The sequence below is a fragment of the Miniopterus natalensis genome, chromosome 5 (assembly GCF_054644295.1).
Source record: "Miniopterus natalensis isolate mMinNat1 chromosome 5, mMinNat1.hap1, whole genome shotgun sequence".
NCBI lineage: Eukaryota > Metazoa > Chordata > Mammalia > Chiroptera > Miniopteridae > Miniopterus > Miniopterus natalensis.
In genome coordinates, this window is record NC_142085.1 from 57,186,383 (window position 1) to 57,204,960 (window position 18,578).

The 18,578-nt window shown below is 45.9% G+C and overlaps 1 protein-coding gene across 1 annotated transcript in view; it reads left to right on the plus strand.

The window, feature by feature from the left end:
- Positions 1–18,578, plus strand: part of LOC107540679 (uncharacterized) — a 127,653-nt gene that overhangs the window by 98,472 nt on the left and 10,603 nt on the right. The window contains 8 exon segments of the mRNA XM_087817767.1: positions 13–133; positions 7,555–7,664; positions 13,843–13,992; positions 14,821–14,874; positions 15,509–15,676; positions 16,833–16,976; positions 17,204–17,347; positions 17,928–18,080. Of these exon segments, the coding sequence (XP_087673893.1) occupies positions 13–133; positions 7,555–7,664; positions 13,843–13,992; positions 14,821–14,874; positions 15,509–15,676; positions 16,833–16,976; positions 17,204–17,347; positions 17,928–18,080 (1,044 nt within the window).

Sequence of the window (18,578 nt, forward strand, 5' to 3'; positions counted from 1 at the left end):
TGCTTACTCTAGCTTCAGAAACTTCTGGAAAATCTTGAAATGCATATGATCCAAGAAGTATTAAGAAAAGTTAACAGAGAGATAACACTGGTTGTGTCAGAAAAGTCCAAGGAGCAGCACACTCTCCCCACAGGTAAATTATTATTATCTCGCAAAATAACATTCACTGTTCTAATGATAAAAGCAATCCATGTGTCCACGTTCAGGGTAAAAAACTCTATAAAGCCCAGAAAATGATATAAAAATTACTTTTAACATCTTGACCCAGAGAGGAGTACTATTAACACTTTGATATATTTCTTTCTACTTAAAGGGCTTTTAAATAGAAAACATTTGTTGTACGTCAACCGTAATAAATTAACTTTTAAAATGAATAAATATATAAATAGAAAAACGTTTGTTAACTTCAGTCTCAACTCTTCTTATTAACTCATAACTGAAATAAAGTTGAAATGGGGGAAAGCATAAAGCTTTTCTTACTCCACATATACAGGCGTATATTACACATATATGACATAAACATGTCAAAATGTTAGAAATGCATATATTTGGGGTGGGAAGGCAATCAAAATTGTTTCCTTCGTCTGAGGTCTAAAGCCAGGATCACTTCATGGACGTATGGCCAGCGTGCTCACACAGGACTCAGGGGCACTTGGAGTTTAATGCTCATTGGGTACCTTCTTGAAACTCCTCATTTTTAACTTAGAATTTCTGTTTTGTAAGTGGAACCCGGCGAGTCGACGGAGAGAGCACCAAGGGCTGGGAGTCCGGGCTCACATACAGTCCCACCTCCTCCTGCCTCCCTGCTTGCCAGGAGGGGTTCTCAGCTGCCCACTCCTCTGCTCTCTGTCATCCAAGGCACCCCTAAACTTCCCCGTACCAACCCACTCAGTGACCGCTGCAGCCCTCCACCCCAGTGGGGGCCTGAGGGTTGGGGGGGGTATATACCTTGTGGTGTCTAAGGGATCCCAAGCTAACAGCACCAGTGTGTTGAAAGGGTGACTCATTGGGGACAAGTCTATTGCCCATCCCTGGGTACCTAAAATGTCCCAAGACAGAGTGTAATACCCTTGGGGTTGCCCGTCTACAGTGGATTGGGGCAGTGGGCCTGGCTCAACTTCTCTGCCCCGTGCCAGGGCATGAGACCTTGGCCCTGCACCTGGTGGACCATGTGCACTCATGCACCTAGTCACAGGGTCCCTGGGTGCCCATGAGGGCTGAATTTGCCCTGCAAGCATTCCCATGCCTAGGTGTGCAACGTTAAAAACAAGTAAGAACACCATGACATGTCAAGAGAGACTGCAGAAGAAAGGAAAACTATTTTTTAGTTCTTATGATGGTACTTTTTTCCTACTTTTTGAACAGGAAGCTTTACATTTTTATTTTTCACGGGGCTCCCCAGATTACACAGCTGGTCCTGTCTAAACGGAAATATCTACTCCTAACTCCTACTAATTCTGTAGGAAAATCCACAGCCTTTGAGCTACCAAGGAGTTGTCTGACTAGCAGAATAAATTAGATTTTCCTCTTGAGGCAACATCCACAGATTGTCATGTTTATGAATAACCTCTGTCCTCACCTAAGCCATTGTCATTTTATCAGTGCTTCAAGTAGCTGAATCTGTAAACAGGGCCCTGGGGAAAGGCAGTGCAGCGGAAGGGCAAGCCACGGCCCTGGGCGGCTCCCAGTGTCGCTCGAGAGCAGAGCGAGGGTGAGCTCCAGTTACTGAACATTCAACAGGACACAAAGCTCCTGTTGTTTGTGCCACGTTGGCTGCGTCCAGGTGGCTCCCCGGCAGAAAAATCCACAAGCACACGCAGGCGCAACCATCTGCAAGTTTCCAGGCTGTGCTTCTTATGAGACCGGGGAGAAGCCTCTCTGCTCTGGGGCTGTGCGGCCTGCGCCCTGTCAGGGTGCTGCTCAGCTGTGCTCGGAAAGGGCCTTCAGTAAGGGCCTGGTGGGAGTCAGGCAGAGGGGAGGGGCAGAGTTATTTTTAATGGTGGTAAGGTTGATATTCCCAAACCTTACTTTGGCTAAGGTATACTGGCCAATTCTAAACTCTTGTTCAGATTCCGTACTCATGAAGTTCTGAAAATAAATGCCAGTGGTGAGGGTGGTTTGGTTTTTGGTTTTGGTCTGTTTGGCATGCCAACCTGGAGGCCTGAGTCTCCTCCTGTACTGACTTCCCCACACACAAGTGACAGGGGTGCTGCCTCCCAGGGGTGCTGTTCTGTATATTTCTTCAGTCTAGTCTTCCTGAGACCTCTGTGCACTGGGTACCTTCGAAGAAGCTGATAAAACCACCTCCTGTTAGTCTCAGCAGCAAGCAGCAGCCATACTGGATGGGGCTTCCAACAGGGGCTGCTTCTTCATGCAAGACCACCCTTTGTGGCCAAGGTTAGCTTGGGGCTAGGGCTTTCTCCAGAGGGAGTTGGGAATGAAGAGACTGAGACCAGGGCACATCATAAGCTCCTGTCCTCCCCTTGGGGTCTCCTCTCTCCTGTTGGTGAACTCAGTATCTACATTCTACCTGCCAGAAAGGAACCCTTGACCTTCCCTCTACCTCCTTCCCTCCTCCCCACCTCGTCGAGGAACTTCATCTTTCTATACAGCTTCTGTGTAAGTTTTCGGTTTGTCAGTGAGCATCTGAAATGTGGCAGCCACACCCAATCTGGTGCTGGTTCTTGGTAGCTGAACTAGTGCTCCCCTGAGAACGCTCAAAAGTGGCTCCAGACATCCCTATTAGCCTCAGGGTCCCCCTTAGCAGAGATGGGTTCCCCTGATGCAGAAAGGCTCTGGTGCAGGATGTTGATATTAAAGGAGGCTATGTGTTGGGGGTGGGGGAAGAAGATATATGGGAACTCTCCGTAATGCCTGTTCAATTTTTCTGTGAACCTAAAACTTCTCCAAAAAAAATGATGCCTTTGGATTGTTTTACAGTCTTTAAGTTTTCCCTCCATAAAAGGAAAGAAGCTAAAACAAAGAACACTAGAGATTGTAGACCATGTGCATATACTATGGTTTATAGAAGAAAGATGGTACAGAACTCCAGTGAGTGGGTCCATACAAAGAAGAGGCCTAGGCTTTATGTTAGAAGATTGGCAAATGTCTGTATATTTGTGTATTTTTAAGTTAAATAAAATGTTTAAGATAGTGCATGTCATTTTTTAAGCATTCTCTGTTGACAGACTTCTTTTGACTGACCTATGACCTCTTAGGCTTAATTGCTTTAGATAAGAGGATTTCTACCATATTTTGCAGGAGTTGAGAGAAAAAGGTTTTGTTTGTTTTTTGTCAAAATAAGTTTGGGAAATTTGGAATAAGTAATGTTAAAAAAAATTTCTTTACTCCAGACCTTCTTAGGGACTTCACTGTCCTGCTGTAGATTATAAATTTCCAAGATAGAGATAGAGTAAGAAATGTTCTTTAAATTTATTTGGTCACTGAACCCGTTTCTTCCCTTGGGAACATCTGTCATCAACTCAAAGAACTAGTGTTCTGGGGAGCAGTTTGAGAAACACAGGAGTACAAAATACATACATATGCTTGAAGCAACAAGGTTTTCAACCTGCCCCCATTTTGGGGGGGAGGGGAGGCCTTGCCTAGTCAGGAGAACAATTTTGAGCGGCAGTTGTGTACTTTAAGTTTCGGTTCTGCCTTGGTTTAAGACCCAGGGCCACTCGGCCACAGAGGGCTAGTGGTTGTGTTGGAGAAGTGACAGACCAGCAAAGAAAGAGGCCCTTCCTAAGGGAGGAGGCTGCGCAGGGGAGGGCGAGGCTCTGTTCAGAGAGGAAGGGGGCAGTGGTTTGGCCTCTAGGAAGTCAGTTTCCTCCAGTCAAAGGACGTGAGAACAGGGTGAAGGGGAAGAATAAAACCCTCACTTAGCCCTCAGTGTGCTGTCCCCGCCTACCACCGCACTTCTGTCAAAAACCGCTTCATCTTAGAGAAGCCGTGACCACACACGTACTGAAAATGAGACACACGTAGAGGCTGCCAACCCCACTTGGCCAGGAATGACTTCTCTTGGGTGAATTCTCCTCTCCCTGGCTTCCCCTGTCCTGCCTGAGATGCAGATGCACGTCTGAACTTGAACTCGAGAGTAGGAAGCCTGCTGGGAAGATCTCCCAGCATGCAAGCAAAGCACTTCCCCTTCAGCTAAGCCCAGAGCTAAACCCCAAACCAGTTCTGTGGATGTTTGGCAGGTGATGACCCCAAATGGGAAGTGTGTGACGGATGTGGCCCCTCACTAGGCCTCTCTGAGCCAGACACCTGCCCCAAAAGTATCATGGGAAAAGCATACAATTTCTTGTCTGAAATATACGTGAGCTCTGTCTTGTCAAACCTTAGATTTATAAAAGTCTTAGCATCTTAAGAAGTGTGAACTTCCAGGCACGTTAACTCTTGGATTTTTTGCTTCAGTTGTGCTAGGACAGTGGTGATAGGTCTACCCACCTTTATTGTCTTAAAGGAAAAGCAAATCAGATTTATCTGTTTACTATGGAAAGTAGACAATTGTAGAAGAAACGTGAAATCCCATTTTCAAAAACAGGACCCTCCCCCCCCTCAATAAATAACACAATAAGTGCAAATACCAGAGGCTCCTGCTCTGTCATATCCACATTTCTGGGAAGATTGTGTAGGATGCTTCCTCTTATGTGCACTGAGTGTCCTGTCAGAAAACTGAAAGTGTGAGTCAGAAACCTAATCTGAAATTAGAAAGAGCCAGCTGGGGGCAGGGAGTGGCCCTGTGGTGCTCTTGCTGATGGCCAGCACCCCTGATAGAAGAGGAAGTGGAGTGGGGCTTGGCTCCTGCCCCGAACTCTGTGGGTCTCTCTTTGTTTCAAGACCCCTCAGGGGCCATGCACAAGGAAGTGGTCCTACCCACACAACTAACACGCATATGTGCTTTTGCTCTTCCACATGTGAGTTAAGGAATGTTGACATCCTTCCATGGTGCTAGCACTGCCATATTATTTTTAAATTTGATTTTATTTGTTTAACCTGGTTCAAAACTCAAAATGATATTAAAAAAATATATTTAGAAGTCTTGTTGCCACTACTGACCCTCTTCTACCACCTCCTACCTAACCACTTTTAGTTAGTTTTTAATATATCCTTTCAGGGCTGTTTTATGCATATACGAATCCATTCCTTCATTCAATACCTACTTACTGAGCACATACTATGTTCTCGGCCTCTATATTTTTGGCACTGTTTCAGGGATGCATCCTTACTGTTATGAAGCAAAAAATCCTTACCCTCATGGAGTTCGTCATCTAGAAGGGGGTAAACAGACAACAAGCAATAAACATGAGAAATAAGGAGATAACGGAGTAAGGAAGATGGTGCTGTGGGTGTTGGAAGGAGGCACATGGTGATTTTCAATAGGGTGGTGAGGATAGACTTCACTGAGAAAGTGATGTTTTGAGCAAAGTTTAAAAAAGTGAGGGAGTTAGCTAGATGGGTGCCTGGAAGAAGAGCATTTCGACAGAACAACAGCTCATATGAAGTTCCCAAGCAGAGCATGCCTGTCATGTTTATGGAAGAGCAAAGGCCCACGTGTGGCTGGAATGGAGAGAGTGAGGGAGGGTGGTAGGAGATTAAGCCAGTGAGGAAGAGTGAAAGGAGAACAGATTGTGCAGGACCTTGCAAGGATTTCAGTGTTTACTCTGAATGTAATGGGGAGCCTGCCCAAGATTTTGAGTGATATGATCTGACATATTTTAATAGAATCTTTCTGGCTTCTGTTTTAAGAAGGGGCAGTGAAGGAAGAAAGAGTGCAATAAGGGAGAGGGAATTGGGAAGCTATTGCAATAATCCAAGCAAGGTGGCTCAAACAAGGTTGGGAGAAGGGGAGGTATTAAGTGGTCAGATTCTAGGTATATTGTTGAAGTAGTCTTTAATGGGTTAAGTATTAAGTATGGGAAAAAGAGAAGAATCCATGATAATTCCAAGATTTTTGACCTGTGCTATTGGAAAAATAGAATTGCCATCAACTGAGATGGCAAGTTGGGGAGGAAAAATCAGAAATTTAATTATGCACAAGTGAAGTTTGAAATGCCTTTTAGACATCCAAGGAGAGCTGCCAAGTGGGTATGAAGTCTAAATTTGAGGACTGTCAGCATATGGATGTTATTTAGCCATGAGACTCGATGGGCTAGCCAAGGGCGTGAGTGTGGGTAGAAAAAGAGGTTGACCGAAGGCTGAGTCCTAGGACACTCTAATGTCAAGAGCTGGGGGTGGGGAATAGAAAAGGAGAACCAGTAAAAGGGATCTAGAAAGAACAAGCAGTGAGGTAGAGGAAAAGTGGGACAGAGTGTTGTCCCAACGTTTAGTGATAGAAGTTTCTCAAGCACAAGGAAGTGACAAATCATGTGAAATGTTGCTGGTAGTCAAGTAAAACCACTGGCTTTAGCCATGTTACGGTCACAGGGTGGTGTTGGTGTCATGTTGGTGTTTATAAAAAAATCAGTCCCATTGGAGTGGTGCAGGTGTGAGCTGGGTGAGTGAGTTTAAGGACTTTGAGAAGTCACACACAGTAAGGGTAGACATCTCTTTCTGAGAGTTTTGCTAAAAAGGGAGCAAAGAGATGAGATAATAGCTGACAGAGGAAGTGGGGCCCAGAAGAGGATTTTTATGAGGTGGGAAAAAGAATGTGTGCTATTTTGAATGGTTCAGGAAACGGAAGAAGGGATGATATTGAAGAATGCCAAATTTTTGGAACAGTGATGTTGAACAGGCTTAAGGAGATATCCTCCCATTTTATTATATTTATCATATCTTTCTTATAAAGGATAGCATTTTATATCCACTGTTCTGCAAGTTTAATTTTTCACTTAACAATCGATGCTTCTTTTCATATCAGTACATGGAGAAAGTCCTCTCTTTTTCACAGCTTCATACTATTCCACTCAAAGGATATACAACAATTTAAGTGTTGTTTCCAAGCTTTTGCTGTGCAACAATGCTATTCTGAGTAACTGTGTATATGCCTCGCCTCAGAAGTGTCAGCCCTGTTGTGGTTTCAACCCAGGAACTAAAGTTTATAGTCTGTCTGCTCTCAACATTTCTAATATGTGACTCTTCTCTCTCTTTTGGATTTCCTCCCATATTTTCATTAACTCTATATTTAAATTAATTTTGCCTGTAACACCAGGAATGTACTGAAACAGATACATATAATAGCTCTTCAGGCCAAAATAATTGTTCAGATACATACAGGCACTTAATGAAAACAGATGTCATGCTGGATCAATAACATTTGACTCAGAATTTTTAGTTATGGTAGCAATATTGCTCACTGTCTTCAGAGGTGCTTTTCCAAATCTTTTCATCAGGAATCTTGTCAGATATCTTCCTTATTTCCATGTTCTGGAAGGTCCTGTGTTCTCAGCCACCCCCTCCCTTCCCTCACCTCACCCACTAGTTTTTGTATATTTGGAAATAACAACTTGCTGTGTCCAGTGCTGTCTCAGAGAGTTGCCATTTCATAGTCAGTAATGGTTGTTCAGTTGAAGTTTCAAGATACTAGTGCTGGTATGTTTCTTCCCCTAGACCTTTGGAAACACCAAGTCATGGAAGAAAACTTTTCAGTTATCAGTCCACAAATAGTTGAAAATTTTATACAGAGATTAATGAAGAATTACCAGGATGGTGGACTAGAGGTATGTATTAAAATTAGGCATTACGTAGTGTGTGGTTTTTTAACATAAATCCAAACAAGGAAGACTTTCCCCTAAATCAATGATTTTCAACTAGCGTGCCTCAAGAATTTTAAAACATGTACTACCTGGCTGTTTAGTCAGGGGCACTGACCTCTTTTCCCTTAGATTGTCAAATTAAAAAATGACAGCAGCCAACACAACAATAGCTGTCCAGTGTGAATAAATCAAAATTATACCTACCTTTTTGTCAGACTGGCAAAAAATATATTTTTTGGTGTGCTGCAGAACTTTATGTATGTCATGAAATGAAAAAGGTTGACAATCGCTTCCCTAAACACATCTCCTAATGCTTCCCTTCCTCCCCTTGAACATATGAATATTGAGCCTGAACTCAAAGTAGCAATCACTTGTTACCATTTTAATTTTGGAAAAAGACTGATTTCTCATAAAGATGGGAGAGAAATTAGAATATGCATGTTGGTTAATTTCAGGTTTCTTAAAGTAATCTTGGGGTTTGTGTATGAATGAGTTCTTTTTAGCAACATTTCCTATTGTTAATTTTGTAGTACAGAATATTTAAAGAGAGAAACCAAAACAGCCCATACTACCACTAGAAAACTCTTTTTTAAATGTATGATATGAAAAAAAAACAACTTAGCCCAGAAAGGTAACATTACCCTCCACTCCACCATCCCGTTTCCTCTCCACAAAGGAAACCAGTGCCAACAACTTTTTCTGTGTATGCACATTTGAATCCATAACAACTCTATATAGTATATAATTAATACATACGACACACATACACACAGTTTGTGGAGTTTGGAACCCTTTACTCTTGACAGCAAGTGCATTTCTAAATCAAAGGACTCTGCCAAAAAGTCAGGAGTATATGTAGACATTTATCCTTAACAGAGCTTTTAGGATCATTAACAAATTAAACATAAGCGCATTAGGTAGACATAAATCCAGTTTTCTTTGAAATTCAACCATTTTTAAAAACCTGACTTAGCAAAATTTTTACATGACAATGTTTTCTCTAAAATTACATTTTTTAAGCTCTTCAAATATTCCCCATAATTTTATAATCACTCCAGTTCTTAATCATGAGGTAGAGAATTCACAAGCTTCATTGGGGATACATTTTCCCTCAGAACTTGATGATTTACAAGTATTTGCTTTAAGCTTTTAGTTATACACAAGTGTGACACTGTGTATTCTGAGGAAGGGTGAAGTGGTTGCTTTGGGTCCCTGCAGCTCGGAGGTCCTCAACCAGAGGCCCAGAGATGAGTAGGGTGGGGCTCAGGAAAACGTTTGAGTCAAAAGCATTTTGTGGCTGCCCTGGCCAGTGTGGCTCAGTTGGTTGGGCTTCGTCCTGTGCACCGAATGGTTGCCAGTTGGATTCCTGGTCAGGGCACATGCCTGGGTTGTGGGCTCCATCCCCAGTAGGGGGGTGCAGGGGGCAGCTAATTGAGGTTTCCCTCTCACATCGATGTTTCTCTCTTCTTCTCCCTTCCTCTCTCTCTAAAAATCAATGGAAAATCTTTTTTTAAGAAACACTTGTGGCTCTCCTTAAAACGGAGAGAAATTCTGACACGTGCTTCATCATGATGAACCTTGAAGACATTATGCTAAGTAAAATAAGCCAGTCACAAAAGCACAAATGCTGCATGGTTCCAGTTATATGAGGTAGCAGGGCAGTCAGATCCACAGGCAGGAGGCAGAATAGTGGTTGTCAGCAGCTGGGGAGAAGAGGAAGAGAGAGAGTTAGTGTCCAGTAGGTACAGAGTTTCAGTTTTGCAAGGTGACGTATTCTAGAGCTTGATTGCACAACAGTGTGAATATGCTTAATGTCACTCAACTGTATGCTTAAAAATGGCTAAAATGGCAAATTTTACGTTATTTGTATTTTACCACAATAAAAACGAAAAGTTTGTTACTCAAGATCTGCTCACCCCCTATCTATATACTTCATCCCAACATTGAAGACAGTGTCTGGAGGAAAGAAATGTGGTATTAGGAGACAGGACAAACCCATATCAGGCACAACTAAAACTCAGAGCACACTGAAGAGACTGGTGTCCGCCTGCAGTGTCTTGAAATAACAGGACCCCATGATGTGAGGTCCCTGCAAAGTCTGTGCCCGGTGGGCTTCTAGCCTCTTCTGGATCCTCTGCAGTGACAGCGGCCCTCCCCCAATTCCTGGCAGCTCGTGTTTCTGGAAGCTCTTACTGAGCTGGATTTAGCCTCCCCACCATCTCCACCATGGATCCTAGCTCTGTCCATGGGCCACCACAGATCATGGTTCTGCCCCCGCACAGCAAGCCTTTAGATATCTGCGGGCAGGTAGGGCAGCCAGCGAAGCTCAGTTAGCACCATTGCTAACACGTGTGAAGCCTCCATAAAGTTACAACCAAGGGCCTGCTCTAGGAGGACAAACCCAGGCAGGGGGTGGGTTACAAATCCTTAGCCCTTCCTCCAGGAGGTTGCTGCCAGGGCCATGGGGCACGAACTACAAAATGGGGCAGGCGCCAGGCTCCCCCCACACCTGGGTCCTCTGTGCAGAGCCCAGATGGCACAAGCACAGTACACGGAGGATCTGTGCCCAGCCTCCTCTGCTTCGGACTAACCCATCTTCACTTCCTTCATCACTTGACATGAGCACCCCCCGCCACCCTGGTCAGCCTCCTCTAAATTCAGTCATCTGACCAGCAGAGTGCCCTTGACCCGGGGGTTGTGCTTGATTAACACCTACCCACGTGTCGGGTGTTGGCAGCCACGTCGTGGCTGACTCATTAGGCTAACAGTCACCTGAAGCCCACATGCCGCCTTCAGGCATCCCCCTAGCTGCCATGTGACAGGCCTTGTTTTTGTTCACTTTGAACTCTTTGAAATCTTTAAAAATCTGGATTTTTATCACTCAGCATACTCTCTCTCCTTCACACTGACCCTCCAGAAAAGCCCATGGGGCAACCTGGTGAGCTTCCAGCCAGGGCCATCATCCTGGGTCAGTTTAAGTGTTGATGAAGGAATCAGCTCACTGGAAGGCACTAAGCCAACAGTCTTCACTCTGGGATTCTTCGGGAACCCAGGGGCTGGCCTTGGAGGGGAAGTTGACCAATGAAGCCTCCTCCTCCTATATTTTGACACAGAGATGACCTTTAGTGACCTAGTAAGGCAGTGGTGGGTTGAAGAACAGCTTTTAAGAAATAAATTGCTCTGACAGCTCATAGAAGGATTGTGCCAACAGAAGCCACATAGGCTGTAGGCCCACAAGAGATGCTGCTCAAGTAGCTCCAGGTGCTGCTTCTGGAAGGCCAAGGACGCAGCCTGCAGAATCAAAGTTCACCTGCAGAGAGGACTTCCAGGAGCTTCCTGGACCTCTCGGTCACCTGTCAGTCACAACTTCCTGCCTGCCCTACCATAGACATGCTCTCCATTCCATGTCCCCACTGCGGATGCTCTGGCTGGGCCCTTACCATCCCTCCCTGCTTTCACACTAACCCACCTACATGCCATCTTCTTGAGCAGATCTTTCAGCCCAGCCTTCTGAGGCCTCAGCAGAGCCACTAAGGAAGGAAGCGACACAATTTCTCTGGCCTCTGGAGATGCTCACAACAAGTCCTATCCATTCTCTCCTCTTTAGTGTAACAGTGACTCACCCAAGGGTTCCTCATCCTTACTGGGTAAAACGTCACGCTGGCCCAGAGGGGATGGCAGAGAGCCGCTGTGGTCAAGTCTACATTTCTGTCTATTTGGGATCCTATATCTGCAGTGGCTATGGCAGCATTCGTTTAAGAAGTGTTTGCCCTGCTAAAGAGCTGCTGGAGGGTCTGTTCGCACACTGGAGTCCCAGCGCTGCTGCTCAGGACAGTGAGGAGTGGGTCAGTGTAGCTGACTCCGAGCTCTGGGCCCAGCTCACCTGGATGGGGCCACTGGCCACACCTTGCTGACCTCGAATATTGTCTCAAGGCTTAAGGCTTTCATTCTACTCAGACCAGGGTGTGTTTCCTTTGTCCTTACTAAATTCATGTAGCCTTGACCCTTTCACCATAAAGAAGTCAAGGTCCAGGGGATGGTATCTTGGTTCCCTTTGCCTTGGTTTCAGCAGCTAACTCTGGCTGTCCTCCTGCTCACTTTCCAGGGGCAGGATGGATTGCCTCCACCCCACTCCACCACTCCTCCTTGAGGAGGCCCTAGAGAGTGAGTGCGGGAGGCTGGGTACCTTCTCCTGACTCCCTGGTTCATTCTCATAAAATCCCCCATGAGCAGGAGTTTTCATCTAGTATTTCTATTCTGCTTATAGTGAGCTCATCCTGCCAAGCTGCTGTGGTTGGTGATCTTATTAAAAGCTTTACTCTCTTTTATTTAATATATATTTTATTTATATGTACTTATATATAACTATTGTAATTATATACACATTTTATGATTGTATTAGAAAATAGAAATATGATGTGTTAGGAAATACACTCATAATCTTACCCTCATTGATAACCACTATTATTATTTTGGCATATTTTCTCTCAAACTTTATAACTTTTTTCATTCATGTACTTTTTTAACAGAATAAGATTATTCTATATGCCCTTTTGTTATAGTGTACTTTTTTCTCTTGACTAAATGTTATAAATATGTTTCTTTGTCAATAAATGTATGTCCACAGTATGATTTGGTGGATGTTTAGTATTTCATTGTATTGATGGGTGAGATGGATTCAACCTGTTTTCCATTCTTAGGCACTTTAGATTGTTTCCATCCTCACTCCATCAGTACTGGGTTTAGCACTATTTGCCATCTCTGCTGGTTTGCCTCAGTCACTTGCTTTGGCAAAGCCTGCTTGGGCTTTCTCTGGAGGTCAGTGGAGGCACTGAGATTGCACTGATAGGACAGTGTCCTGGGCCTTGCCCAGACAATTGAATCAGAACCAGGGAACCACCCTAGGCTGGAAGGACAGCCTAGCTTCTGCAGCAGACTGCCAGTGAGCCTGGAGCCCTCCTGACCCTGGAAATATCATAGATAATGCTCGTGCAAGCATGCAGGCTGGGTTTCAGAGTAGGCCCCATAAGACCCTCAGATACACACACAGATACACTCACTGATATTCCTAGAGGGACACACCCAGACATAGAGACATATACAGATAGGGACATACACAGAGAGACGCAGACACGCACTGACATCCACAAATGCACACAGACACACTCACTGATGTAGACACACAGAGACATACATAAGCACTCGTATGGACATGCAGGCCCTCGTCAGGTAGATCTGTCCAACCTTCCATTTCTCTCTAGAGCCAAACTCTAAGCCTGCCTGAAGGGGTGGGCATTTCCTCTGTTCCTCAATGGCCACCTCTTCAGAAGGGTGCCAAATCTCTTGGAGAAAGAGAGGGAATGAGACTGCTCAGGAATTGAAGAGTATGGCCCCTCAGCCAGAGGAAGAGGGATCCCTGCCAGAAGCACCATTCTTCAGAGGGCCTTCTGACTTTCCTCCAGCCCCACCCTTCCCCACAGGGTGAGAAATTCATGCAGCCAAAGGGACATGCACACTCAGATTCCTGGTCTTCCTTCCAGACCACACTCAAATGCCTGGGACCCTGGAATTCCTTGAGTCCAGGGCTTCTTTCCCAGATCATGCTCCCCAGAGGGAGAGTGGACCTCACCGCCATGTATACACCCTGGCCTGAGGGGTGATCCAGGGCAGCTGTGTGTGGGTGTGGACGGCTGGGCTCTCTGCTTATATGCAAGCCCCCCCCGCCCCCCCCCCCCCGAAGTATGATGTGAGGCCAGAGGGGAAGAAATGGCGGTCATGCTGTAAACTGGGGGTGGGGAGAGGGAGGATCTCCTCCCAACTTACCACATTTCAGCATAATAGAACTCAGAGTAGTTTAAATTCAAACCTTGCCTTCCAAGTCATTTTTGAAGGCCTATTTTCCAAAGTAAGAGAATGAAACATTCTCATTTTAATGGTTTGTTAGTTTGATTTGTAACCTTTACAAATATTTAGAATATTTAGACATAGGGTATGTGGGCCTCCATTTGTACTCTTGTCCCTGGTCCTGCGCATGTTGAGAGCAGACCTGGAAGAGAGGCTTGCAAGGCCACCTGTGCCATGAGCCTGGCATGGTGAGGCTGCCCTGCTGGAGCGGCTGTGAATGACGCCCCTTTCTTTTCAGATCACGTTCAGCAAAGACCACCTCGAGGCCTGCCTCCTTTCCCTGGGCTCTGATGTGATGGCAAGAGAACGCAGCAACTTCGAGAGCTACTCCATGTGTTATGAGCATGTGTTGAAGCATGTGAGGCAGAAGCTCTGTCAGAAGGAGCAGGTAGATTCCCAGAGACCAGAACTGCAATGGGGAAGGTGTGTGTAGGGAGGCCCAGGAGTCACTCTGAAGAGGAAAGTAAAGCAGAGGGTGGGGAGAGGTGTAGAACGGAGGATGAATGCCACTCTCCAAATTTCTCTTCTCGTTGGCTCATTTTCTCAGTCTGGTATTCTCAGTCACAAAGATGATGGCCCCAGCCATAGTGGGTGGTGCGCTTTGGAGGTGTCTAGCAGAGAATATAATAAGAGGTGAGTGACAAGGGAGCTGGCCCCAAGGAAGATGCATAACTGACCTTCTCACCCTTGACAAACACAAGGCACCTCATGCCATTCCTGGTCTAGCAGAGAATCCAGGACACTTGAGTCAACGCTGTCTTCAGGATGCACATCCCGAGTCTCATGATGAGAATTTCTTAAAATGAGACCCCACTGGCAGGATCCAAGAGCCACTTCTCCTGTTCTAGATGGCACCCTTTTTGAAATGGATTGCATCAGAGAGTCAGTGTAATTTTAGTGTATACCTAAGAAAAGCATAAAAGTCTGGACACCTGAAGCATTAAAATATCAAACAATGAGTCTTGGCTTTTGCCCCCAGTTGGACTTATCCCCATAGCTAAGCCCTCTGCGCCAGTGTGGATACCTGGAAGTGGGTGCTGTCTTTTGATGCTGGACTGGGCATCCTGAAGCACAGGCCTGGCTCCCCGTGGGGCCCAAGGGTCTACATGAAGCTCCATGAACACAAGTAGGAAGTGTCTGGAGCACTTTGTACTAAACTGAGCCAGTGGTTGGAAGAGTAAATGAGTTTAGTTGTGCGCTACTTTCTTCTCTTCAGGAATTAGATATTTTACGAAGAGCTCAGAGTCCACCCGAAGACAATGCTGCTCAGGTAGGTCAGTTATTACTAAAAAGTTTCTCGTCGCCATTTCTCAAATCCACAGTCCCAGCAGTAGCCAGACATGGGACTTCCGAGTGTTGCTTTCCTGTGTGCCCTTCAGGAGCAGCCTGTGGAAGTCCCTCCAATGAAGGTGCACTGCAGAAACACTCCAGGGCTGTGCCATCACTTTTTAAGCAATGCTGGCTTCTTGTTTGGTTTGGTGTTTTTTGTTACTTTTATTGATTTGTTTTTTTCTTCTTGTTGTTATTTTTGGGTTTTGGGGAGAGGGGATTGTTTGTTTTCTCTTGAGGTCGATTAAGGTGCAATTCCAAAGAAGAGGTATTTAAGCTGAAATGTCAAGGAAAGGCCATTTTTCAGATGGAGGCCAAGATAGTTGAAGTATTTTCTCCAAATGAAGTGCTTTAGCAGTGTCTCTTCTGGGGTCATTCATTCAGCAGCCACTTATAGAGCACCTAATCTGTGCCTGGCACTGCTCTGCGACCCTTAAACCAACCTAGATTCTTCCACCCACATTTGCACAAGATATTCACCTCCTTCATTAGGTTCAAAGTAAAAGTGCACACTGTAGTGGCAGTTTGCAATTCCTGTATTATCTTCCATGTAAAGAAAATGTTTCTGCTGCTAGGTTGTGGAGCTCAGTCATAATATGATCATGGAAATCACTGCTCTGAGAGCCCGACTCACGGATTTGGAAGAGGAGAATCTGAATCTCCAAAAGCAAATCAGAAGCGAAGTGCAAGAAGAATATGAATATTTGGTCAAAACCTTGTTTATGGCATGTTTACACATAAAAGTAAGTGGCCTGTGTCGGAAACCAGGGCAGCCCTGTGAGGAATGTGTGTAGCTGACCCCCATGGTAGCTGCACACAGAAGGATCAACAACGGAATGGGCTTTGTGGTCACAAGAATTCTCCAGCTCTAAGCTTTCTCTATAAGGAAGGAGCCGGCAATGGGTTGTCATTACTTTACCATGACAGTGAAGTTCAGATAATTTAGAAACTTGCTGTATTCCTCACTCTACTACCAGTTGAGAGTAGGAAGGGGGAGTCTTTTCTTCCAATGTCTATTGAGTGACCATCCAAACAGAAGAGGAGAGTGCTCTGGGCCAGGCCAGACCCCATTGTAGGTAGCAGCAGGCACCTCCAGAAAGCTCACTGGACAGATTCCAAATTTGGATCAGCTTTCAAGATTTTTCCAGCCCTCAAAATGCCCACCAGCCTTTCTCTAACATCCAGGGCCAGGGAGCTGCTGACCCGTCAGTGAAGGCCCATCTAGAAGAGGAGAGATGGGCGCCCGGGTGCTCGCAGCACTGTGGGAGCCTGTCGCTTTCTCACGGTGTCTGAGCAGCTGTAGATGGAGGCCCTATGCCTAAAATGACCATCGCACACCCCACTTTCACCCCTAACCCAAGAGCATTGAGTCTCCAGTAGTACTTACCAATGACCAACTCATTTTACCACAAGCCACTGCCATTAGCCATTCAGAACTGGCTGTTGCATACGGAGATTTCTGTTAGGCTGGAGGCTAACTAGGAAGGCAGCCAGCCTGATTCCTTCCTCTGCTTTATGTATTTTTAATGGACTTCCCCATTAGTGGCTAATCTACAGTGGTCAGATTCGGAGTCAACCTGATAGCAAAAATCCCTAAGTTTAAATGCCCAAATAGCCATGGGGGCGGGTCGTCAGTGTTCCATCTATGACCTCCCACTCTTCTGCCCGCTCAACTTGCCTTAGTGTCTGACAACCTGGGCAGGCTCTCAAATGACAAAGCCCAGGGGACTGAAGACAACACTAAAGGGGCTGCTAGTGAGACGTCCAGCTAATACCTGATGAAATAATTGTCTGGGTGGATGATTTTTTCATGTGAAATCATTTCTGAAATCTGCACTTTAGAAGGCAAAATGACTCTTCCCCAGCTGCTCTTCCTGAACTTGAGTCTGCAATTTGCAGGAGAAGCTGCGTGAGAATCAGCTTAATTTGATCCAGAAAGTCTGTGAGCTCATCAGCGAAGTGAGAACAGAATGGATGGATCATATGAAGGACCTAAAGAAAAAATGGGGCTCTGCCAGACCTGATGAAGGAATGAAAGAAAACGCAGCCAAAGTATGTGATTTCACTTAGCAATGGAATATCAGCACTTCATCCCCATATCTCACCCCACCGCTCTCTCTGTTTGCATTCCAGCCCAGTTTCCCTGAGAAAGAGATGCATTAGGCATTTTAAAAGGGCACAGTTTTGTCATCTTCTGAAAGGCATGTCTCTGATGTTAGGGTTCATGCCCTCCCAAGAAAATGTTGGGGGCAGCCTTTTCTGAAAATGAGCCTTCTTTGCAGGAGCAGCTGCAGGACTTGGAGCAGGAGAACTGCAGCCTGGTGGCCCTGGTGTGCAAAGTGAGGAGCCTGGGCCGCTGGAGGCTGGCTGCGCAGCAGGCTCAATTCCGGCGCCAGCTGAGCAGGGCCCAGAAGGTGAGCGATGGGGAGGGGGCCTGGCCCTGGGGAGAGGGGGTGGGGGGCTTGGCTGCAGCTGCTCCAACCATCTTAAAGGCTCTGACAGTAGAGCGTTTTCCCAGGGAACAGGCAATGTCAGAGCCTCTAGAGAAATGGAAAGAGCCAGAAGCAAATGGCAAAGAAGCAAACGGGAAAACAGATCAGAGAGTCTAGTGCGACAACAGGAAAAAAGGGTGGAGAGACTTTACCAAGGGCTTGAGGCAGCTTCTTCAAAATGCTTCAAATCTTTGAATTTCGAACATGAGTATCTGAGGAAAATGAAGTAACAATATAAGTGGGAAATCTGCTTCAAGGTAAACTGAAACCAAAGCACACATTAACAGCGGTTTGGAAACTTTTACTTGCTGTTTCTGGAAGTCTTCACTCTGGTCTGCCCCACTGCTCTCAACGGAAACCACGAGGCCGCGACCAGCTGGAGCTCCCTTCCACCCGCAGTTCAAAGCGCAGTGGATGGCGGGCGGTTTAGGGGCTGCTGATGGAGCTGGAACTATGGGAAGGAGACTCATCTCGTATCTCACTGTGTTTGGGATGTTCACAGGAAGCTACACAAAGTAAAAAAGAGTGTTCGAGCATCAAGCTAATGGCAGAACAAGAAGTGGTTCTATTTCGACAACAGTTACTGGCCCTGAGGCAGGCCCTGGCCAAGGCGCAGGCCCGCAACGTGAGGATGTGCGAGCAGCAGGAGAGCCAGGTATCTGAGCCCAAAGCCCATCCTCCCGCTCTTTGGTGGCTCTCTGCAAGCTGAACGCGGCCACTGGAAGCAACTGGTGCTGCCGGTAGCAGTCACCAGGGCTCCACGTGTGAGGCACAGCACGTGGAACGGCCAGAAGAAGATGGCCTGGACCTTGGCTTCTCTTCTCCCTCCTTTCCAGCCCAGAAACCAAGGGTGGCGGCCAAAAGGCTTTTGTATATTCATATTTGGCTAAGATGGTGAAATGTTATTTATACATAAGATTATTTAAGATTGTGTGTGTGTGTGTGTGTGTGTGTGTGTGTGTGTGTGTGTGTGTGTGTGTGTGTGTGTGTTTCTCTGAGGATCTTTTCACCTGGAAGGCATCTTGGGGCCTGGGTCCCTGCCTTGAACAGGATCCTCTCATCTTCCAAGGGTGCTTTCCATCCACAGCAACCCTCTGCCCGTGGAGTGTGCCCAGCTGTTATCATTACACCCCAAGCAGACCTTCCCAGGCCC